Consider the following 26,125-nt stretch of genomic DNA (forward strand, 5'->3'; position numbering starts at 1 on the left):
CATATCAAAAGCTCAGGGAATCATCAACCTTGAGGATGCCTACCAACAGGCCTTTGGAGTTCCCCCAGCTCCGACGCCCTCCGTGACTGCACCGAGCTTTGCTTCGCAAGCTCTCGCACCAGCCATCACGCTTCCAGGAGCCCAGTTCACTCCGAGCGTGTATGGGCCTTCCGCGTCTGCTCAGACGCCGAGTCAAACCCATTTCTCTGGGTACGGAGCTGTACAAACCGGATGTAGTATCGCTCCCGGCCCGTCGCAACCGCAAGCGGAAGGCCCAGAACAAAATCTGAGTCAATCGCGGAATAAACGAGGCGGAAGAAACTTCAACCGGGGGGACCATTCAAAGAAACCCCGGAAGGACTATGAACCCAAGTTCACGGAGTACACCAGTTTGATAGACTCACGAGAGAATGTCTATCGGGCGACCTGTAATATGGTCAACTACAGGAAGCCCCCGAAAGTGTCTCACGGAGGAAGGCATCCGCGAGACTCCAATAAGAGGTGTGAGTTCCACGGAGACGTGGGGCACACCACAAACGAATGCCTTCAGCTGAAGGATGAGATCGAGTCCCTGGCAAGAGCGGGACACCTCGGTCAATGGGTGAGGATACCCATAATCTATCCCGGACAGGGAGTAGTTCACGGAGCTGCGTACTCTCCGGGACAGAGGGGGACCGCTAGCGCTCCTAGAGCCGGTCACCCCCAAGTTCCTGGATCTCAGTTCCCAGCGCTTCCTGCTCCGACCTCTCCGGCACCCATTGCCATGTTGGCTCCAAGACCCAGAAACCCATATCCGCCTGGCCTTGCTCCGCCATCCATTGACAGACACGTAGCCACCATTTCCGGAGGACCGCACCTTGCCGGAAGCACCCGCAACTCCCAGAAAAGGTACTTGAGGGAGTTAGAACACACCGGGGAGATGTGCGCCTTGGTTCAGTCACCTGCTCAGCATCCCCGAATGATGGATCTTCCCATCACCTTCACGGAAGATGACGCCCGACATGTGCACTTCCCCCACAACGATCCCCTCGTCGTGGAAGCCCAGATCGCCAATAAGAAGGTGTCACGGATCCTAGTCGATAATGGAAGCTCCGTAAACATCCTCTTCAAAGCTGCCTTCCACGCGATCAGATTAACCGAGACAGATCTGACCCCATGCCCCATCCAGCTTCAGGGGTTCAATGGGGATGCACTCATGCCCTTAGGCAAAATTCAACTTCCAGTCACCCTCAGAGGAGACAGCGACGCTTGTGCCTTCAGGCACTGCACATTCGTGGTGGTCGACTGCCCCACGGCGTATAATGCCATCCTAGGCCGACCGGTCCTAATCAATTTTGGGGCCGTAACCTCGATACGCCACTTATGCTTGAAGTTTCCATGCGACAACGGGCGTATCGGCACCCTCCGGGGAGACCAACGAAGTGCACGAAGTTGTTATAACGTCTCCGTCCGATCCGTCTACACGGTCCAGGAGGCGATTGTTGCCGCTCCTTTGGCGGAGAATTTACCAGAAACTAGGGGTGCCCAAGGGGCATACGTTGACGAACTCGACCCTAGATTGGGGGTCAAGAGGGCGATAGAGCCGATGGAGGAAGTCGAAGAGGTGATCCTCAACTCGGGAGATCCCACCAAAGTCATTCAGGTGGGGAAAAACCTTCCATCGGCCATTCGAGAAAAGATCGTGGCCACTGTGAAGAATAATCAGGATATCCTGGCATGGTGCCACACTGATATGACGGGGATTAATCCTAATGTTGTGTGCCACGCACTCAACATAGACCCATCTGCAACTCCAGTTCGCCAAAAGAGGAGGTCGTTAGACCCAGTGAGAGCCGAAGCAGTCAAGGCTGAAGTGGACAAGCTGATGTCCATATGCTTTCTCCAGGAGTCACACTATCCCGTGTGGTTGGCCAACCCGGTTCTGGTCCCGAAACCCAATGGGTCCTGGAGAATGTGTATTGACTTCACGGACCTAAACAAAGCCTGCCCAAAAGACTGTTTCCCTCTTCCGCGAATCGATTAAATGGTAGACGCTACTTCCGGGTATGAACTCTTATCCTTCATGGATGCATACTCCGGGTACAACCAGATCAAGATGCATGTCGCGGACCAGGAACACACCAGCTTCTTCACGGACAAGGGTGTCAACTGTTACGTGGTCATGCCTTTCGGTTTGAAGAATGCTGGGGCGACATACCAGCGTCTAGTAAACAGGATGTTCAAGGACCAACTGGGGAGGAACATGGAGGTGTATGTAGACGACATGTTGGTAAAATCCAAGACCTCCGAGGACCACAGTGACGACCTTGAGGAAGCTTTCGTCGTGATCCGAAAGTACGGAATGAAACTGAATCCGAAGAAATGTACTTTCGGGGTCTTGTCTGGGAAGTTCCTCGGTTTTATTGTCAGCTCCCGCGGAGTGGAGGCCAACCCTGAGAAAATTAAGGCGTTCATAGATATGCCTTCTCCCCGAAAGCATAAGGATGTCCAAAGCGTTACCGGAAGGATAGCTGCTCTCAGCCGCTTCGTATCTAAGGCCACTGACAAATGTGTCCCCTTCTTCAATGTGTTGCGAGGAAACAAGAGGTTCAAGTGGACCCCTTAATGCGAAGCAGCCTTCCAACACCTCAAGGAACATCTAACTCAAGCTCCCATTCTGTCCAAACCTATCGAAGGAGAGGCGTTGTTCTTGTACTTAGCTGTGACTAAGCATGCTGTGAGTGCCGTTCTTGCCCGGGACGACGGCCGTCTCCAGCTCCCTGTGTATTACGTGAGCAAGAGGTTACTGGACGCCGAGTCCAGATATTCAATGATCGAGAAACTCTCCCTCTGCTTGCTAATCGCTTCGCGGAAGCTAAGGCCCTATTTCCAAGCGCACACCATCAGAGTACTCACCAACCACCCTCTCCGGCAAGTCTTGCAGAAGCCCGAGTCTTCTGGCAGATTACTTAAATGGGCCATGGAACTGAGCCAGTTTGACATCCACTACCAGCCACGTGTTTCCATAAAAGTTCAAGCTCTCGCAGACTTTATTGTGGAATGCTCAGGAATGAATGACCTCCCGGAAGATCCTGTCCCGGAACTTCCCACATGGAAGGTCTATGTAGACGGAGCCTCAAATGAAAAAGGAGCTGGAGCAGGGGTTATCCTAATTTCTCCCCAAGGACATCAGCTCCAGAGCGCCATCCGTTTCACGTTTCCAGCATCCAACAATGAGGCAGAACACGAAGCCATGCTAGCTGGATTACAACTGGCCAGGGAAGTCGGAGCCCAAAAAATCGAAGTATACAGCGACTCCCTACTTGTGGTAAACCAAATATCCGGAGAATACCAGACGAAAGGCGAAAAAATGGCTGCCTACGTGTCTCTCTCCCGCGGCCTCCTGCAGCATTTCAAAGGCTACCAAATCCGTCAGGTCCCCCGGGCCCAGAATTCACTCGCGGACACACTGGCCAAGCTTGCAACAGACCCGGAGATTGAACAATATGGCCTAGTGCCCATCGGGCACTTAGAAGCACCTAGTACTGAGACACAGAGGGTAAATGCCATCATCGACCATTCCCATTCCTGGATAGGACCCATCCTCAGATTTCTCACCACCGGAGAGCTCCCCACTGATAAAGCTGACGCAAGAAAGCTCCAATATCAAGCTCCCCGATACGTGGTTATGGATGGAAAGCTTTACCGCAGGGGGTTGTCCATACCCTTCCTTAGGTGTGTTTCCGGAACCGAAATCAGCACCATCATCCATGAGATTCACGGAGGCTTCTGTGGCGACCATACCTCCGGGCTGAGCCTCTCCAAGAAGATCCTTCGTCAAGGATACTTCTGGCCCACCATGAAGAAGGATTGTGTGGATTATGTCAGAAAATGTGAGCAGTGCCAAAGGTACGCCAAGGTTCCGCGAGCGCCGCCTACAGAAATTACCTTAATGACCAGCCCCTGGCCGTTCGCCGTTTGGGGCATTGACCTAGTAGGTTCCCTTCCAACTGGAAGGGGTGGAGTGAAGTATGCCATAGTCGCGGTAGACTACTTCACCAAATGGGCTGAAGCTGAACCTGTGAACACGGTCACGTCTAAGAAAGCACTGGACTTTGTCATCAAGAATATAGTGTGTCGTTTCGGGCTTCCACGAAAAATTGTGTCCGACAACGGGAAGCAATTTGATAGTGAGCATTTCACGGACTTCTGTGCTTCGCATGGAATCATCAAAAGCTTTTCCGCAGTCGCCAGACCTCAAGCTAATGGGCAAGTGGAAGCAGTAAACAAAATCTTAAAGACCACGTTGAAGAAAAAACTCCAAGCATGCAAGGCTCACTGGCCGGAAGAGCTTCCGCAAGTACTTTGAGCTTATCGCACAACAGAGAGAACTTCGACGGGGCACACACCTTATTCCATGACCTTCGGTTGTGAGGCCGTCATCCCAGTAGAAACAATGATCCCCTCTCACAGGCAGGACACCTACGACCCTACCCGGAACCACGCCCTTCTCCAGGAGTCCCTGGACATGATCGAAGAGCTCCGGGAGCAGTCACAGGTCCAACTCAAAATGTACCAAGGCAAGATAGCCCGACACTTCAACACAAGAGTCAAGAGCCGTACATTCGAAGTTGGGGACCTTGTCCTACGGAGAGTATTTCCTGCTACGCAGGATCCGGAAGTGGGAGTCCTCGGACCCAACTGGGAAGGCCCCTATGAAGTCCAAGAAAAAGTGGGCCATGGGACGTATCACTTAAAGAGACTAGACGGATCTAAAGTCCCGCATGCCTGGAACGCGGAGCACCTCCGCCGTTACTATCAGTAGGCCCCGGACTATCTAGTCGAAAGTCCTTGGTGGACGTAGCAAAAATATAAAATATGGAGATAATCCTCCCAGCTATAAAACACATGCCTAACAGGCTAATTTAATAAAACACGGAGAGTTTCACTCCGCTTTTACTGCATTTTTTATCCCTTTGTTCCAAGCTGCGTTTTAACAAGTGACCACGCGGTCCGGAGACGTCCGGACCCCACGCTCACTTGGGGGGGTATACATGGCTAAGGCATAGCCATATTCCCCTTGAACAAAACATAAAGAGAACACCACTTATGTGCTAGCATTGTGTTTGAAATTTTTAAATTGATTATGCTTAGGTTGATTTGTTGCCATGAACATATTTGCATTACGTGTCATGTGTGCATTATGTGGTTATGTGAAAATTGCCATGAAAATATCTGCCATTATGCATCATGAAAATTATCTCCTGTGTAGCCCAGCGATGAACAGGACTGGAGGTTGGGGCACATTCAGAGAGCTACTCCGAAACACCCCCAACTTCCTGACAAGTCCTTCGCAGAATACTCCGCGACCGCTGAAAGCTTTGCTTCGCAAGCTTCAGCTCCGGGTCTCATAAAGTAATGCATGGCAAGATCTGCGACCGCTGAGAGCTTTGCCTCGCAAGCTCCAGCTCCGGGTCCCGCAAGGCGAAAGATGGCAAGATCCGCGACCGCTGTAAGCTTTGCTTCGCAGGCTTCAGCCCCGGGTCTCACAAAATAATGCATGGCGAGCTCCTCGACCACTGCAAGCTTCGCTTCGCAAGCTTCAGCTCTGGGAGAAAATATAATCGATCCCCCAATTACAGCAGGCCTTGCTTCGCAAAGCCCCTTCTCCAGGATCGCACATGGTAGGCGTGACGATTTCCTCGACCGCAACGAACTTTGCCTCGCAAGGCTTCGTGCCAAGTCCCTGAAGTCGGCCACCGTGAGGTCCGCAACGACAGTTAGTTTTGCTTCACAAAGATCTAGCCCTAAGTCTAGCGACGCTCACCAAAAGAACTCCCGTTCCGGCACCATCCCGCAGAATCGTGTTAAGTGTTGGCCTCGCAAGCTTTGTAAAGATCGCGATGGGAAGATGGAACGGGTCACCTTAGCCATCCCAGCGAACGGTATAACTACAAGTCCCGGGATTGGCTATTTACCTTAGGAAAGCTGGGTACGATGAAAGAGGGAGTCTGGCCGTTGGAACCAAGAACCCTCCGTAACCTAGAAACCACGTGGGAAAAGACATAAGCCGCTGGAGCTTCAAGTTAGAAATGCATAGGTTCTGGCCGTTGGAACCAAAACCTCATGCGCCCCTACAGCAGTTTCTATCGTATAAAAGTCTCTACCCTAAGCACAAAATTAAACAAGGAACTCAGCAGAAAAGGAAAGAAGAAGTCTACAATTATTACAATGAAGGCCCTGCGGACCGGGCATCTGTAATGTTCCCGTAATTAAAAAAGAATACAGGGAGCTTCGCCCCAAAGAAAAAAAAAATTATTATATATACACAAAGGATAAGACCCCTTCAAGCACTGGGGGTGGCAGCGGCTTCCACGACCGGGGCCTCGAAGACAGCGGTTTCAACTGGGGCTAGCGGAGTCGGCTCATTGGAAGGTGGAACTTCATCACTGGCAGGTTCAGAGGTCCCCGCCTCTTCGGGATCTTCTGCTTCAGGGGCTCCAGCAGGCTCGTCGATGTTATAAGTCTGGACGTACACCTCTGGGCTTTGATCCCACGCCTGTACCTTTTCCCTCATGGCGGCGGCGTCCTCTCCCAGGTAGCCTACTACCTCCGGGTTTATTTTCCAAAGTTGGTGCATGAGGACCACGTGGGATAGATTAATCGTTCTATTCAGCACCACCTCGGCATCTTCCTTCTCCTTCAAGCGCTCCGCCTCAGAGGTCGCTAGCTTTGCCTCCGCGACAACCAATTGAGCCCTCAGTTTTTCCAGCTCGGCCTTGGATGCATCCCGCTCTCCCTTAAGGGAATCAATCTCCTTGCGCTGCACCTTATTTTGATCCAGCAAGGATCGCTTCTCGGTCACATGCCCCCTGACAGCGAATTGCAAGGCTCCAATCTGTTTATCCTTCTCAGCGAGCCCCAACTCCTGCATAGACGCGAGATCCTTGCTCCTCTTGTGATCTTGCTCCTCCTCGTGTAGCCTCTTCTGAAGAGTGGCATATTCCTCGTTCTTCTTAAGGAGGAGATTATTTTTCGATTGCAAGCGGGCATCCAGGGTATCCTTCTCCTCCCTGGCCTGGGATAGCTCTTCCTGGAGCTTGGAGTTCTTGGCCTTCAAGTCATCCGACCGCTGCTTGAACTCATTCTCCGCGCTGGCCCGGTACTCTTGATATTTGGCAAGATATTTCTTGTCCGCCTCTTCTTCAGCCTTACGCCGGGCCTGGTTAATCTTCTCCACAGCCTCCCCCTTTATGCTCTCGACCTGTTGGGTCAGTTTCTGCTTCTCCGCCTCCAAGGCCTGGCGAGCCACCTGGCTCTCCTCCAGCTGAACCAGAACTGCACCTACCTCCCGGAACGAGCGTTCCGCGATGAGAGAGGCCTGCTAGGAAAGACAACAGAATGAGTTAAGCAGAACCAAATGTACTAAGACAAATGATCCCAGAACACAACAACTGACAGCTTACCCTAGAAAGTTGCTGCTTTACGGCATGTGTCAGCAATAGCGGGTCCTTACTGCTACTGATGGCCCATTTCTCAGAATTGAGCTCGCACAAGCTCAGGGCCATGTCCTCCATCATCTCCGCTCCGAACGGCGCCAATGCACGTCCGAGCCTAGGCACCAGCCTCTTCTCCAAGGCTGGGCCATCCAAAACCGCTCCAACCGGGTGAAGGGATCTCACCCCTTCTGCCAGCTCAGCTCTCTTCACGGCAGACAGGTTGTCTGCCCTTCCCTGAGTAACAGCCTTCTCAGCCTCCAACCGCCTCTTCAAAAAATTATCAGCCCGTCTTACACCCTCCAGGAGGGCAGCGGGGAAACGGGTTGGTTTCTGAGGGAAGTGGAACTTCAGGCCAGGCTGAGGAAGGCTTGTTTGTTGAGAAAGTGGAAGAGAAGGAGAAGAAGGAGACCCCGAAAGGGTGGACTCCCTTTGGACTGGAGGAGGAAGTAGACGGGGTATTAGGGACGGTAGCGAAGACACTACCGCCCCGGTTTGTTGTTGCTGCTGATGTTGCTGTTGTTTTTGCTGCTGCTGTGGCGGTGTTGGTTGTCTTTCTTGTTGTTGCTTTTGCTGTTGGGGTTGTGGTTACTGCTGGGTGGGAGTAGTCTGGCGGGGACTGCGCGCAGCCCGGAGGTCTCCATCACCTCCGGGAGAAGAATGTCTAAGGCGTTTCTTCTTGTCGCCCTCAGCCTCTCCTCCGGGGCGCTTGCTCACCCCGGTCATCTTCACGGGGAACACAAGACCTTCCCCCTCGCTGCTACTACTCGAGACCACCATGTTCTCGGAAGGCCCCTTGACAGGAGGCTTCTCCACCACGGGCATGATTGCCTTCTCCACCACCGGAGACCCTTGCGCCTCGCCACTTGTCTTCTTGGGTGTGGCAGCTTTACCTCCCCTACCAGCTCCGGCCTTTCGTCCTTTCCCCTTGGACGGGTCTTGGCTGGTGGCGGCCTTCTTGATAAGTGAGGTAGCTCTCCCCAACATCTTTGCTTCGGGATGTTCTGCAAGAAATGTACGAAGCAAGGTTAACCAACCAGCAAGCGATGTGAAAAAAGATAAGCAGAAAACAAAACAAGCAACAACATAAAAGCACAAACAAGTCCACCAGCAGGGAACTAGAAGCAAAAAAGAGAAAAGTTTGAAAGGGACGACCATGCACGAGAAACGTGGATGGCCTTCCCCGAGCAAAACAAGACACCGCTTCCTGCTCCAGGAAGCTCCCGTACTCCTTGAAGTCCGGGAATGACATGCTGAGGGAAGAAGGGTCAACCATGGTGACACCTTCTGGCAGACTACCGTCACTCAAACACCCGAGGAGCTCATCTACCCTACCGCAATATTGGTCAAAGGGTATCCTACGCGGATCTAGCCTAAGGAAGCGGGGATCGAACCCCACCTGAGAAGTCCGGGAAACCTCAGACAGGCTGGGGGTGTGGATCAATCGAAAGCTAGTCTTACCTTTCCCAGAGGTACCAGCTCCCGGAGTCCCTTCATTGGGGTAAGCTGCAGCGTGGCGAGCCTCGATTTCTTCTTCCTCCGTCTGGGGGTCGGGGAACCTCTCCGCCCAACTGGGGGATAAATTATTCTCGTCCTGGGCCGCCTGGCAGATCACCTTGGACAGCTTCAGGGCAATCTGCTCCCGGACGTCAGCTGACACCTGACTTTGCCCCCTGCCACTCACTGGCTCAATATTTTGGAAAGAGGCGAGTAGCCCATACTCCCTCAAAGATTCGGTGGTCACAAGCCCTTCCACCTTCAGCTCTTCCTCCGAGAGCCCCTCGTAGAAGTTTGACCTCCTTATCATCTCCGCACAGCGAGGTGTCCGCGGGACGGCTTCTGCAAAATCCAAACACGAGTGTTAGAGATCCTCCCGGAAGGCACACCAAACGTAAAGAAACAAAGTTAAACAAGAGAGGAAGGAGCACTTACCAGGGACTTTGAAGTCCAAAGATAGGGCTGGCACCTTCTTCAATGGGAAGCCAGTCGTCAGGAACCAGTACTCCCGGAGATCTGGAACCCTCGCGGTATGACATGTGGGACACATCACGTCCAAATACCTCTCCAGCCTATAAAACCCCACCTTGTTTGCATGACCTCTCATGGGCTGAGACTTCAGCCCATAGAAGTATAGCACCTCCTCCGGGGTAGGGGCCTCCAGGTCCCGGGACTTGCAAAAGATATACCACCCCGCTAGAAGCTTGTAGCTGGGGGGAATCAACTGGAAGGGGGCAATCCCCGCCTTCATGCAGAAGTTGGCAAAATAACTTCTTAGGGGCAAGTGTGCCCCACACACTATGTGTGCCCAGCTCCAGGCACCAAAACCCTCGTGACTCTGACTGGCAGACTCACCCAGCACCGACAGACGGTGCCACATCAGGCCTGGGATGTTCTTCAGGCCTGCCTCTGAGGAATACAGCTCCAGCATGCCGTAGTTCCTGAACAGGTTCAGCTTCTGGTCCATCTCCCAGATGGAACTGTTGATAGTCGGTGGGCTAGCCGCGGCCACCTTAGTTTTTGCTTTCCCTTTTGCGCCGGCAACAGGGGAACCTTGCTCCTGGGCAAATTCAGCCTCTACCACAGCGATGATTTGTTCCTTTGAGGTGTTCGTCACTGAGCAAAAGAAACAAAGAAGAAAACACTCCAAGCAGTCAGCACCCTTGTCATACCCTAACGGTATTAAAGGCGTCGGGGAGACCCTCCCCGAAAACTGCTTGGAGAGGCTCCCACCGAGCTTGCCGAGGGGCTGGCACCATGCCACCCGGAGGACAGCAAGGAATCAGATTCAAACTTCGAGCCTAAGCCCGCCGAGAGAAGTGTTTTCCCAGGGGAAGACACCCTAAATGCGTTCACGCTTATGCCTTAAAATAACAAACCAGAACAGCACAAGCAAACGAGAAACAACTTTCCAAAAGCAAATCGTCAAAGCATGCAAAGAGATGACTTATTGACTCACATCAGTCACATGCCTATCAAAGCCCTACTCACGCATGCATAAAGATGACTCCGGCAGAAAACTCAACCCTAACAACTACCAACAATCTGAGGCGTAGAAGGAAAAAGCAAAGTAAAAATACTTACTGGTGTTCGGATAGTTGAAGATTGAGGGAGTAACCGGGTCACTGCACCGCACGAACACGTGAAGTAAAGGCTGCAAAGACAAACAACGATTCAAACCTAGAACTTCGGCGAGCAAACCTACTGCCAAATCGAAAGAAAAGTTTCTGGATTCCTTACCAAAAGAAGTGGCGAATTCGAAGGAAAGGAAGCTTGGAAGCTTGAGAGTTAGAAGATTTGGGAATCTGAGAATCTGAAAGCTCGAGAATTTGAAAGCGTAAAGAGGAAGAAGGGTCCGTTCCCTCATTTTTATAACAGGAACGAAGTCATTTCGAATTCCACAAATGGACGGTCCCAATCTTCCCATACCGCATGCATCAGATCCAACGGCTGGGGATGAAGCGCCGGTCCCATTTATGACTCCTCGGATGGGAATAAAGTAATTATTTCCCATCATTGTACCATCTCGGGCCCGGTGTACCATTAAATATCGTCAAATCACTACTCAGACGCCTGACGCACGCATACTCAGCCAGTCACCTCACGCACACGTCTTAGTCACAGAGCCATTCCCTACATGACGCGTGGCCCTTGCCACACTTGAGTACTTCAGTTCAAACAGAAGAAATTTCCTTTTTTTTTTGTACTAACACTCAGACGGGAAAAAGGAACCCTTCCAGGAACACAGGAGGTGACCCCACGCCTAATCTAGAAACCAGAATACCCGGAGGACTGTACAAGCTCCCGGACCTCTCAAGCTCCGTGACCTTGGGGGGTAAATGTTATCCAGATTTCCGGATAGCGTTTAGATGGATAGCCTCGGGGAAGCAGAATTATCAAAACCTTTCACGAAGGGTGACCAGGGCTCGCGGATGAACAGAAAGGCTTCGCCTCTCCCGTTTAGTGTCTAGCACACTCTTTCAAGCAACCGCGACCCGGAAGCTCGTCAATTCTCCCGGACTCCCGAAGGGATATCCTTCGGGGAAGGTCCTTCCAGGAGAAGCACTTCAGGTTACCTTCGCGGATACAGTTCCGTGCCTCGCACGGAAGAAGACCAAGCGGTCGAGTCACGGAGGAGGCATAGTTGAAATGATACTCACCTGACACAGGATCCCGCCTGACAGGTCGAGGCCGCACACATCCCAGCACGCCTAAAAGTGCCTTTTCGCCTACTGTTCCGCTGACAGCCTGGAAAAGACAGCTGCCTTTTGACATTCCCCATATTTTCATGTAATTATACCTACGTAGAGCCTTGTAGCCATGCTACTACGGTAATTGTATTCCCTATTTACGGCTGGTGTAATTAAGACTCATGGGGGCAGAGTAAAACCCTAATCCAAAATCCTAGCTATAAAGACCTCCTCATTTTACGATAGGAGGGAGGCCAAGAAATTACAGAGCAAGAACTCTGCCAAAAATCTCTCTAGCTTCATCTTCTTCAAGAGAACCCGAGAGAAACATTGTGAGTTTGTGAGGGTCTTATACACCAGCCATTTTACTGTAATTCTCTACAAGTATAATAACATCGACTCGTGGACTAGGGCTCGTTAACGCCTGAACTACGTAAAAAACCTGTTTGTCTATTTATATTTCTGCACTTCTACAGTTCTTATCTTTTTATTATTTTGTTTGTATTCGTTTCCGAAAAACTCGGTAAACAAAGAAAATCATAGTAAAAGAAGATCATATTAAAGAAAACAATCTTATAATAAGCTATATATACTCTTTCGCATAAAGATACTGTTTTCAAGCCAAAGAAATGAAAAAGTGGTAAGTGTATTAGAATTACAGAGAGATATGAATATAAGTTGCCATCACATTCGGCAGAGCACTTTGTAACGACAACATATTAGATTGCATTAGATTGCCCAGAAAAACAAGTAATATAAAAAATCTACTCACAGGTAAGTTAACATTGACAAGTCTTGGAATGAGTTTGGTATTGAGCCAGTCAACTTGTTAAAGCTTAAGTCCCTATGGGAATGAACAGAAAAAATTAATGAAATGGAATAATCAATTATAGAAAGTGTCCTTGTTAGGAAGAAAAACCATAAACCTTATACATAACAATAGCAGAGACAGTATTGTGACTAGAGTCAATCACATAGAATTGCATATAACAAGGCTACTTACAGTTGTTGCAACTGAACCAGCCTTCCAATTTGTCTTGGAATTTCACCAGACAATCGACAGTTTCTCAAAGTCCCACAGACCCAGTTGCCAAAGAATGTCAACTAAATTGAAATTTCACAATAGAGTCAAGTGATTGTTCTTTTGAGTTTAGATATGAAGAACCATACAGAATGGACAAACTAGTTTGATTTTCCAAGAAATTAAGAAAAGCACATGTAATAAGAGAGTAAGCACTTCATATTTACATCAACATAACCTAATGCTCTGCCGAATGTGATGGCAACTAATGCAACATGTAATATAAGTTAGAAAAACAAGATAACCTCAAATACATATGTCTCTAAAGTTACCCAAGAATTGTATCAACATATTAGATTGCATTATTGTCTAAACTGAGTTTGCAACTGAACAAACAACTAAACTTATGGTATTACAGAACATAGACTCCAAGTAGCATTGAGCCATTGAAATCTTATTATATCGACATCTACTGAAAAATAGAGGGATCTTTTTAAAATTAGTTATGGATTTCCTAAACTTACAAATAGATTCTATTTAAGATACCTATAAGTCTAAAATCAGTCATAAGTTTAAATCTAGTAAAATATAAGCAGTGATTTGCCTCAAACTCAAGTCCAAACCCCAAAATCAGAGAAATACGAGATTGAGCACAACCCATCAAAGCAATTCAAAATCTCATATGGATCTATCAAAAGATCAACAAAAGATATCATCAACAATCAAAAAAATCAAAGAATAGACTAATTACCCATAAAAAAATAAACATTACTAGCATAAATCAAAGAAATACAAAAACAATTTTAATGGCCTTCAAAATCATAAATACCCATACATACCAAAATATTTTAAAATTAGAATTATACCTTAATAACATGATATCTTCCTCTAAGAACCTAATTTGGTTGTCACACTATTGTTGCACAGATCTAAAATTGAAAATGAAAGAGAGAGAGAAACAAATTAGATGAGAGAGGGTGAGAGAGATTGAAAAATAAATCATAGACGCGTGAAAGAATGAGATGCTAATCAATTCTGAAGAAATCGGAGTGGAGAGTAAACCTTGAAAGTCTGAAGAAGAAATCGCCATTGTTGTGCTAAGGGAGGAAGGCTCAGAAGCGTGAGGAATGTGAGAGAAATGAAAACATGTTTCTTAAAATTATAAAAGTATCAAAATTATGTTTTCAAAATTTAATTAATTTTTATTTTATTTTTAAAAAATAAAAAGCAAAAATGAATTGCCGAACGTGTTTTCTTACTATTTTTTCAGATTTTTATTAAAAAAAATTTTAAAAAAACAATTTTTTTAAGAGTTACCAAACATGCCCAATATATCATCTCATACCCGGAGTTATAAAGTATAACAACATCACCCCTAATCTATTAATGTCAAGAGGCATGCAAGTAATCTTGCTCATTCGTCTCTCCTTGTTCATCGAACTAATGCAAACAAAGAAGGCTTCATAAACACTTATGCATGCACCATTTCTGTTATTATAAAAAAAAATCATATAAGCTTTTAAAAAACAAATACAATAATAAATTTGTTAAGGATAATTATTTTAACTTAATTAATCAAGGTAAATTATAACAAAATAATTTTACCTCATATGCAGTGCAATAACAAATGCAATGATTTCTTCAATATTTATAAATTATGAAAGATCATCCCTATCAATGCATATGAAATTGTCATATAGTCTAAAGATATCCTTAACAACTAGAATGGTGTACATCGTAGCAACCTTTTACTTCAGAGTTGCTCTCATAAAGGAAATCAAACTTTTTGGAATTGAGATTTCCTTCGTCATCATGCTCAATGATTTGTCACTAGATTATGACCATCAAATTATCTTTTTCCATTGTAGTTAAGTTATAGATTCTGGAGGTAGACTTTTGTTATTCTTTACACTACTACAAAAAATGACTTTTGTTATTCATTACACTATTACAAAAAAAAGACTTTTGTTATTCAATGCGAGCCCTAAAAACGTTTTTAGGAGACGCCTCCCACGAGTCCTCTATTTGAGAATCTTAAAAAATAAGGTTTTTCACACTACAACAAAAATGAGTTTTAGGGGCGACGCATGTCGCCCCTAATATGTATCAGGGGCGACTTATCGCCCCTGATTAGTCGCCCGTGGAAACATGTCCCTGAAGGGTACATTAGGGGCGACTATAGGGTAAATTTCGCCTCAAAAATTTGAAATTCTTTAATTATTTTTGTCGATATGTCGCCCCTAATACTCTATTAGTCGCCCCTAATACTATAATCTGTCGCCCCAAATGGTTACACGTGGTATATTATTAGGGGCGACATTGTCGCCCCTAATAATTAAGCATTAGGGGCGACACGTCGCCCCTAATACTATACTCTGTCGCCCCAAATAGTGCATGTGGCATATTATCAGGGGCGATAATGTCGCCCCTAATACTACTTTATTTATAAAAAAAATAATAAAATTAATTAATTAAATAGTATTAGGGGCGACAAGTCGCCCCTAATACTATATTCTGTCGCCCCAAATATAGCACGTGGCATATTATCAGGGGCGACAACGTCGCCCCTAATACTAATTTATTTATAAAAAAAATAATAAAATTAATTAAATATAATTTTAAATAATTATTTATCGAAATAATTATTTAAAATTTAATTAATTAAAAATAAATATATTAAAAATAAAAATATTATATTAAATATTCAAATTAGTATATTAAAATAACAATTGTAAATATTCATAATACATTAACATAACAAATATTCATATTATTCATAAAATTTAACAATAATTAATAAAAAAATAAACTTAGTCTCCTAAGTCAGTTGCCTCGTCCTCCTCCCTATTGTCTTCTTGTTGTGGTTGTTGCGGTGGCTGTGGTTGTGATTGCTGCGGTGGCGGCATCGGCCAAGGATATTGGGGAGGTAATGTGGACGATCCAGCTCCATACATGTAGGGATACGATGGCTGGGAGGACGGTGGAATCGGACACGGATAAGGTGTTACTCCGTACATATATGGAGATACCATATGATAAGACGGCGCTGCCCCGTACATAGAAGGATGAGTTGGAGCTGGAGGTTGAGAAGATGAAGCCCTAGAAGTATTGTCACTATCAGGCACATGCGGCATCTGAACGTTTGGTGGACGAAATGAAGGTACAAAATATTGAGTTAAGAAATTAACTTGATCAGTCAATTTCTGTAAATTATTCTTCAGATTTTCTATATATTCTCTTGAATGATGAGGAGGAACTTGAGACTCGCTGAAGTGAGAGTGTTGGGTAGATGATGACCTCGACCCCGACCCCTTCAATTTGCGGCCCACTCCTCGCTCATGTCCACGCCTTTGGCCTAATACTTTTTGTAGCACCTCCTCCTGATCAACTGATGACGGACTATCATTATTAGAAGCATCAGTGGATGCTTGCTGAGTTCGTAACTCAAAATCAGCCTTCAGTTTTTCCTGTTTTCAAAAAATGTTAGACACTAACATTAAATATAACTCTATTAATATTAAAAAATATAATTCAAACTTACATAATCTTGGCGAGCATTATCGTTCACGAAATCATTTTTTGATTTCTTCCAATGATAATCCTTCCATGACTCAATGAGGTCCGGGTTCGTCTAAAAAATATAACCAAAATGTTAGAGAACATATAATTTAAAATAACATAATTTTGATAATATTTTATCTTTTACTTACTTTTTCAAAACGGACGGCTGCCAGCGATTTTGTACCCTGTGTTGTAGAATACTTTTGTTTCTTCCGATTTTCCTTATTCTTTATGGAGCGCGCAATAAATTGTGGACTTGTAAATAACTGACAAATCTGCTTCCACTCCTCCTTGTTAACATCATTGGTTGGGTTGTTTAGAACCTTATCCCAATCCTCCGGTCCATTGTAGTATTTCTCAAAGTGTTCGTGTCTTAGTGTTTTCCTATTGTGGTATCGGTCTTTCATCTCTCGATCGATACCATTTAAACACTTTAAGAAATCCTCGCGGCCCGCTATTTGATAATAGTACTAAATTGAAAATTAAACATATTAATAATATATGTACTATATTAAAGACAAATTTTAAAAAAATATATTTAATACTATTTTTACCTGAATTATGGCAAGGATCTGATCCTTGTATTGTTGAGGCACTAATTCCCATGAACCGTAATGTCCGGGAACTTTCGTTTTAATTTGGGTTTCCACAAGGCGGACAAAAGCAGCGTGCTCGCTCCCAACAACCTTGTACGTTCGTGGGCAAAACGTTACTTCCAGTGGTTTTCCATTTTTACGCCGCCTCTCCTCTAGATCTTTTCCAATAGCTGCGCCACGACCATTTCTCTTAATTGGGATTCCTGTATTTTTTTTTATTAATAATACATAGAATATTAGTATATACATGATAAACATATGTGTAAATAAAATAACAAAAAAATTACCTGAGTCGCATGTAGTCGGGATCCTAGTAGGATCCGGTGGAGGATCACCGCCAGCGTCTCCACCGTGAGCTCTAGCCACATCTGCTGACATCTACTAACACGACAGTAATTTAACCTATCTATTTTAATATTTAATTATTATTTATAATTAATTTATTGAGTATTATTTCAATTGATTATGTAATTTGAAACATGCTATTTGGAAACGAACTTTTTATTTCTCAATATGTATAATACATTGAACACTAGATACAAAACTAAGTAGAATAGTCACTATCCTCACTAATTACATCATCTATCGGGCACACATCATCAGTATTATCATCACTAAGGTCGACAATTAATTCATCCTCATCTTCTGCTTCTTCTACACTGTCTGCCATATCATCTTCATTGTCATTAATAAATCCATCATCTTCTTGAACAACTAAAGAAGGTCGATGGGCAGTGTTGACTTGAGTCGCTGGTACATCAGATTGCTGAACAACCAACTCTCCGAGATCCACAGTCAAAACAAAATTCGATGAGTTGGTGTCATGTACAACATCAACATCAGCAATCATATCTGAAGCATCTGGAAAGTCCCAAACTTGCCGATGATTCACTTCTTGGACAACTTTCCAATCTCGTCCTCTAACGAGATCATCGATGTAGAATACTTGTTTTGCTTGACTAGCTAGTATGAACGGTTCATCTTTATACCATTCACCGCTAACATTGATACTAGTAATATTATTTACAGTGATGGTTTTCTTTTTTTTCGGATCTGTATTGAACCATTTACATCGAAATAATACCACCGAATAAGAACCAGTAAAAGACAGCTGGAGTATTTCTTCAAGTTGCCCGTAATAGTTAAAACCTTCTGTTCCAGCAACACACACTCCACTATTTTGTGTAATTCGATTCTGATCTCGATTGTATGAGACAAATCGAACTCCGTTCACTATACATGCTTGGTAGGAGTAAGCCAATAGATTTGACCCAGATGCTAAAGCTAGTAATTCATCAGCATGCTCTAATGACCCAAGTTGGTGCAAGTCATATATCTAATAATAAAGAAATATATTAGAATGAGAATGTAATTTGTAGTATGCAATTTGCTAAGTACAAGTTACCTTCTTATGAAACCATGAACGAAACTCTTTCTTATGTATCAATTTATGATTGGCAGCCATATCTCTTTGTTGCACCTCAGTTAGGTGTTCCCTGTTAATTAATTAACAATGTCAATATTGTTAATTAAGGAGTAGATTGAACAAAGAATAAAATGAATATTAATTATGTACTTACTCTAAATACACTTCAGTTTCTGGAGAATTATCCAATATGAACCACTCAGCTTTATTCCGAGTATTTTCATCGAGGGGCACGGGAATTCCCTTACTAAGAGGACGACATTGAGATTCAAACACTGTGAGGTGTCGATTCACATACGGTGCATCTTCGTTTCGATCAGGCTGATTAAATTTTGTTTCCACACCTTTGAAATACATTGAACAAAATGTCAAAACCTCATCTGCAACATATCCTTCTGCTATAGATCCTTCAGGACGAGCTTTATTCCTGACATAGTTTTTTAATTTTTTCATGTATCTTTCAAGAGGATACATCCACCTCATAAATACAGGTCCTCCCAATATTGCTTCATCAGGCAAGTGCAAAACCAGATGGATCATTATGTCAAAGAATGCTGGAGGGAAAATCAACTCCATCTTACATAAAATAACAATCAAGTCATCCTTAGCTTTCTCCATATCAGAAACGTTCAGTGTCCTAGAGCACAATTGTTTGAATAAATTACACAATTCAATGATGGTAGTGGATATAGATTCTGGTAAAAACTTGCGAACACCTACTGCAAGTAATCGTTGCATTATCACATGACAATCATGGGACTTCAACCCAACAATGTTTGAGTCATTGTCTATGACTTTTTTCTTTAGATTAGAACAAAAACCATCGGGCAACTTCACTCCTTTCAAAAATTGACAGAAATATCGCCTCTGTTCAAAAGTGAACACGTATGGAGCATGCGGTTTCATTAACCTTTTATTGGCATCCTCCTAAATCCACAACGATTTCCTAACCCCCATATTCTTTAAATCATGTCTTGCGTTAGTGGTGTCCTTAGATTTATCATTATCTAACAAAGTCCCAAGGATGCTGTCGCACACATTCTTCTCAACATGCATCACATCTAGGTTGTGTTTTAACTGATTTGAACTCCAGTAATCAAGTTCATAGAAAATAGTTTTTTTCCTCCAATTACTTTCCCCTGCACCTCGCTTGCGCTTCACCCCCCCAAATCTGTCATGTTTACCAGACACTTGAAGCGGTAAAGCATTGACTTGATCTAAAACTTGTTGACAAGTAAACTGTTGTGGAGGATTTCTTTTCTCAACTTTGCCATCAAATTCCTTGTCCCTTCTATACTTATGATTACTCCTCAAGAATCACCTATGACCGACATACGATGTCTTACCAATCACTCGAATGGAAGTGGTGTCTTCATTGCACGTTGGACATGCTTTATACCCTTGCCCGCTCCAACCAGACAAGCTACTACGAGCAGGGAAATCGTTAATTGTCCACAGAAGGGCTGCACGCATCTTGAACAATTCATTCCTTGTGCCATCTCTTGTGTTGACTCCGTTAATCCACAATTGTTTTAACTCATCCACCAAGGGTCTTAGAAATACATCCATGTCTTTACCCGGTGATTTTGGCCCAGGAATAAGCAGAGTTAGCATAAAATACTCTTCCTTCATGCATAGCCAAGGGGGGAGATTGTAGTTCGTCAAAACCACAGGCCACATGCTGTATGATAAGCTCATGTTGCCAAAAGGATTAAACCCATCAGCAGCCAAGCCTAGACGAACATTTCTAGGATCTTTTGCAAAATCAGGATGGGTGGCATCAAAGTCTTTCCATGCAGACCCGTCAACCGGATGACGCATCACCCCATCTTCTATTGATCTCCCAGTATGATGCCATAACATGTCATTAGCTGTATGTCTTGAACTGTACATTCGCTTTAATCTGGGAGTCAACGGAAAGTAACGCATCACCTTGTGTGGAACCTTTTTCCCCTTCTTCTTTTCATTGACCCATCGGCTACTCCCACACACATGACATGAATCTTTGCTTGCATGCTCATTATAAAATAAGGAACAATCATATTTACACACATAGATTGATTGATATCCCAACCCTAACTTACTCAGCTTCTTTTTCGCCTCATAGTGTGTTGGGGGAATTTTATTATCTTTCGGAAATGCAAATTTTAGTAACTTCAACAATTCATCGAAAGAGTTATTTGGCCGCTTCCCTCTAACTTTCAAATGCATCAACTTCGCCAAAAATTTTAAGGATGATATCCAATCACAACCCGGATACAACTCAGCTTCAATCTCGTCGAACAACTCGTCATAATACTGTCCCATTCGACTGCCAGACACACCATCTGCTTCCTCTGCATTTGTCGGTAAGATGAAATCATCAACGACGTCAACCATCTCGTCTACATCTTCATTCTCCTCAACTACCTCATTGGCGACACTAGCTTCCACCTCACCGTGGTAAACCCACTTTTGATAACTCTGTTGAAAACCCTTGTCAAAGACATGAGCCTCCACTGTATCTATAGTTTGTAGTTTAACATTCAGGCACCTCACACACGGGCATAAAATTCTCACATCGCAGTCTACGTGTTCTTTTGCCATTCTCAAGAAGGCTTGGAGACCGTTCCAATAAGCATCACAGTTACGCTTCCTTAATGACGTCCAACTCTTATCGATCGGCATCTACGATACAAGAATAAACAATAATTAAAACTTATTGACTATGTGTGTGTGTGCCCTAATCCACCTTTTCACTCCACTTCTATAAGGGTAAAGAACCTATCCCATTCAGATTTGTAGTATACATATAATTTAATCTACACTCTTAAAATTGTTTCGTTTATGTAAAAATTTCGGCAGCACCTCCCTATAGTTCTCATAAGTGGGCAGACTAAAATTAAGTTTGCCCACTTACGAGAACAAATAAGGAGACACATATTGAAATCTCTATTAACAAAACAATAAAATGAGTACTAGATCAAATTATAGGTACACAACAAATCCAAACTATCCATGCGGACACATACCGTCCTGGATAATTCGGAGAAGCATATTTAAGAGTTCTTACTGACTCAGCTTCACCGAACGGGTCTAAGGCTTTTCGTGATTGAAAATAATTAATAAAACATTATCACTAAGTGATAATATATAAAACGTCTATCCAATCTTTGGTGATCAAATTTTATCACCAAAGAAAAGCAACAAAAAAAGAAATATTTTTTAACACTAGATGTTTTATGTAGGGCTGAGCATTGGGCGGGTTGGTCGGGTTACAAGGCATTTTTACCCGTCCAATGTCATAATCGGGTTAGCAAAAGTGAACCGTAACTTGCCCAATTAAGAAAAAAAAATTTTAACTCGTCCAGTAATTTGGGCGGGTTGGTCCGAAATGATATATTTTTTTTGGCGGGTTGGTCGGGTCAACCCACCCAAACAAAAGTGGTATTTTTTTTTTTAACATTTTTGTAATTTTTTTCTTTTAAATACTAATACTAATAGTGTGAAGTTTATATTTTTAAGCTTAAAACAATATTTTAAATTTATAGTAAAAAAATTTAAAAAAAAACTTAATTAATTTATATATTTATTTGAATATATTAAAATTAATAAATTCTTAATTGGGCAGGTTGGTTTATATTGGGCGGGTTGATAATTATTTTTAACTCACCCAATGTAACAATTGGGTGGTTTAAATTTTTGTCGGTTTATTCGGGTTGGTTTGGGCGGTTTATTCGGGTTGGGCGGGTTGTAAAAAAATTTGCACAGCCCTAGTTTTATGATGTCTTAAAATATTATGATATTAAATTATAATTTTGTAATTTATTTTGAAATTATTTATCTAACTTTTAATTTATTTTTAAATTACTAAATTTGTTAATATTAAATTAAATTATAATTTTTTAATTCATTTATCTAAAATTTTAATTTATTTTGAAATTATTTATCTAATTTTGTAATTACTAAATTTGTTAATATTAAATTAAATTATAATTTTTTAATTCATTTATCTAAATTTGTAATTTATTTTGAAATTATTTATCTAACTTTTAATTTATTTTTAAATTACTAAATTTGTTAATATTAAATTAAATTATAATTTTGTAATTTATTTTGAAATTATTTATCTAACTTTTAATTTATTTTTAAATTATATATCTAATTATTTAATTTATTTTTAAATTTCTAAATTTGTTAATATTAAATTATAATTTTTCATTTTATTTTAAAATTATTAAATTGTTAATATTAAATTAAATTATGTATCTAATATTTTAATTTATTCTTTAATTTATTTTGTTAATTCTAAGAATTTAATGTCTTATTTATTATATTATTATTTATTTAGTCCTCTAACTCTACCAAAATTTTGACGGCATAACATCTCTATTATAACATATCCCAAAAATTTAAAACCCTACAAAAAACACTCAGAAAATTCCCAGAACATTCACAATATACATATTATTAATCAAATTTAAATACTAACACATACTACAATTTTATACACATATATAAATATATCACTAAACACGTCTCACTTTGTACACACATTCACATATTAATTATATTAATTAAACCAATAACATAATTAAAAAAATAAATACCTTGATGCCACAAAATTATATTATACCAGTGATCGAATTTCCAAGAGATACTCTTTCAATTTCTACACAAAATCAACCCAAATAATTAAATTTAAACGAAATTAAATCAACTTAATATATATATATAAATATATATAAAAGCAACTATATATATATATTCTGAGTTGGGTTTCAGCTTACCTGGGCTTCGGCGTCTGATAGATCGGGGAGAGATCGGAGAGCAGACCGAGAGTGAGGGTGAGGTGAGGGTGCGACAACAGAGAGATCAAGAGTACTCTATACATAAATAAAAATATAACTCTCAAAAACACCAATAATGTCTAAAAGCAAAAAAATCAAAATCCAATTTCTTTTAACTAAAAGTCTTCAAAACTTTGAACTAAAGCAAATTATGATATAACAAAGCAGTACAAGCAAAGAATTGAGCATGAAACATAAAGATATTCTAGAAAATATATTTGACTATAGCCAAAGCCCAAACATACAGAGTTAATCAATCTCCTTATGAAAACAATAAAGAATCATTCTTCAAAGTGATGAATTCCTGCACATGCACAAATTATCATTTTGAACCAAAACTGTTAAAAGCAATATTTAAGGCAATTGTCCATAAGAGTAAACCAAAATATCATACATCAAGCATCAAACAAATTGAAATCATCAAACTTTACAAATAAAAAAATAAATTAATAACTTATATCCATAATTTAGTTAAACTTCGAGAACTATATGAAGCTATAAATATAATTGATGAAAACAAACATGAAACATGGTAAGACTATAATTAATTCACAAAAAAAATAAAAAATAAAGTGATGAGTAGTTGATTAATTTCAACACGACTTTTTTGCCAAACAATAAAATCTATAAATAACTAATATCATCAACTAAATTTTGGGTATTAATAAGTATCGGAAGGGGAGGAATTGGCTTATAGTGTTTGTATAATCAAACTAATAATAATATTATTATATTTTAGCAAGTTAAAAGTCTATAGCATTAATTTAATTATATCAGAAAGTACCATCAAATATAGTAATTATTGTTGATATCACTCGTGTCATTTTCTTTACATCTTTTCATCCCCTTCATATAGTAATGGAGATTTTTATTTATTAATATTATAGTATATCAAAATCTCATTGTACAATAAAATTGGTGTGAACAATTAATAAATATGAAGTCATGTTATACAGGGCAATGCTAGTGTCTCCAATATCATTTCTAACGACTTTACTATCTAAATTTTCATTGATGATTACCCTCCCATATTCGGTAAAACAATACATTTTATGCTTATATTAACATAACATGTATGAGATGATTATAAAAAAATAGTTGTATTATATTATATTAAAATGACATTGTATATACCAGTAAACTAAGGGTATCGAAACCAATATCTGTATTGCTAATTTGCTGGGCCAAATTCATTAAACAAGTTACAGACCTGAACTGGGCTAAACACCCCAAACTCAGGCCAACAAAGCCACAGAACAAACATACACATACACAAGACTTTGAATTCATAACAGAAGGCTTAACAAAAAACCCCATTGATGAGTTCATAACAGAAGGTTTTAACTGAGGATTTATGGTCTAGACTCTAGAGTTCAACTTTCACAATATACCTAAGCTGGAGAACCCATATATACATAAATGATAAATGTATAGAAAATATAATGATAAACCAATATCTTCCACGAAATTGATCATAGGAACTATTTACAAAAGTCATAAACACATACATACCCAAAAATTTCTATCAAGAAAAATCCTAAATAACCATGTATGCATACCCAAACATTTTAGAACTAGAATCATACCTTAATAGCAGAAAAATACAAATCTAAGAAAGAGCTAATTACAGGAATCATAAATACCCATTTTACATAATCTCCAAAATTTCTACCAATCAAAAATCATAAACCCACATTAGAAATTTAACCATTAGAAATAGCAGAAAGTCTAACCCTAGAACTTTAACCATTAGAAATAGCATAAAAATCTAACCCTACGGATCTGATTTGGTTGTCATGCCTTTCTTCCAAAGTCCAAACCTTTAGAAGAGTTATTGAGATCGAAGTTGATAGAAAGAGAGGGAGAGAAATTGAGAAGGTTAGCCATGAAAGTTAGTCAACAATAAAAAATCAGAGACTAGTCATACTACAAGATTAACAAAATTAAAGTTACTGTGACATCTAAATAGCCATTCCAATTTTTCAATCCTTTTCATTTACACTAATTTTTCTTAATGCAGTGAAGATTTTATTCTACTCACTAAGCTACGTACAGAAAAAAGAAAAAAGAATACAGAGCCGACTAAAGAACTAAATTTAAGCAAAAACAAACATATAAACCAAACAAACTACAACTCACAATGATCAAAGGTGAAGCTGAGAATGGCCAAGATCGTCAGAGTACGAGGCTGGCAACCTGAGAACGCCGACTGTCGTCGGAGTCGATGGCTGGCGAACTGAGAACGCCTACTAAGAACCCCAAGATCGTCGGAGTCGGAGGCTAGCGGACTGGAGACGATGCAGAGAGCGGAGAGAAGCTGGGGAAATAATCTCCTCTTCGATTTTGGAACGAAGATGCAGAGATCTCAAACTGAAAAATGCAAAAAAGAAACGAAGGAGAGTGGAGGAGATTAACGATTTAGGGGTTTTATTTCTTTTTTATTAAATACTGAAATATAATAATAGCAATGAAATGGCAAAAATATCCCTACAACCATTTTCCATTTATTTTATATTACGGTGTATATACAATATTGTTACACCCCCAAATTTGGAGATTCATTTGTCTAATCTCTTAGCTCGCGAGATTGCAGACCGAATATATAAATTAAAGAAAATATGACCATTTATACAAATGAATATATATATCCAAAAGCTACATCATTGGTCCGGTTTGAGCATGAGCTAGGTGCGCATCACTCGGTCGCAAGTAAATCGCGTATACCTTTCGGGGGCCGCGTTCCGCCCCCGAACCCCCAAAACTAGGGCGTTTCACCCCTAGACCCCGTGAATAATTACTGAAAGGGGTAAATAGAGTCAAGGCATACTCTAATAATTTTCTCTAACCATGGGGAAGTTGGATAAACACGATAGAATTAATTTATTTTTTACTCTTTGATAAAGAATGAATTTCATACCAAAGAGTGAGGGACAAACTGTAGTGGGCAAAATCAGTGACCTTGATAAAAAAGAATCCAACAAGCAATCACTCAGCCCAATGAGCTAGCCTAATTAGCCAACAAGGCCCAAA

General features: G+C 41.8%; 1 protein-coding gene across 3 annotated transcripts; it reads right to left on the reverse strand.

Moving 5' to 3' along the window:
- Positions 1-15,357: 15,357 nt before the first annotated feature.
- On the reverse strand, positions 15,358-25,508 carry LOC133783006 (uncharacterized). 3 transcript variants are annotated; one of them, XM_062222507.1, is made up of 8 exons: positions 25,235-25,508; positions 23,036-23,131; positions 22,856-22,917; positions 17,128-17,218; positions 16,799-17,043; positions 16,394-16,714; positions 16,225-16,314; positions 15,358-16,150 (listed from the first exon to the last, which is right to left on the reverse strand). In XM_062222507.1, exons 4-8 carry the CDS (start codon positions 17,216-17,218, stop codon positions 15,494-15,496), a joined length of 1,404 nt encoding a protein of 467 aa, XP_062078491.1. In that variant the 5' UTR covers positions 22,856-22,917; positions 23,036-23,131; positions 25,235-25,508; the 3' UTR covers positions 15,358-15,493. The 3 variants fall into 3 exon arrangements, with proteins under 3 accessions (XP_062078491.1, XP_062078492.1, XP_062078493.1); XM_062222508.1 differs by having other exon boundaries at positions 17,128-17,246; XM_062222509.1 differs by lacking the exon at positions 22,856-22,917.
- Between the last annotated feature and the right edge of the window lie 617 nt (positions 25,509-26,125).

This window comes from Humulus lupulus, chromosome 6 (assembly GCF_963169125.1).
Source record: "Humulus lupulus chromosome 6, drHumLupu1.1, whole genome shotgun sequence".
Taxonomy (NCBI): Eukaryota; Viridiplantae; Streptophyta; class Magnoliopsida; order Rosales; family Cannabaceae; genus Humulus; species Humulus lupulus.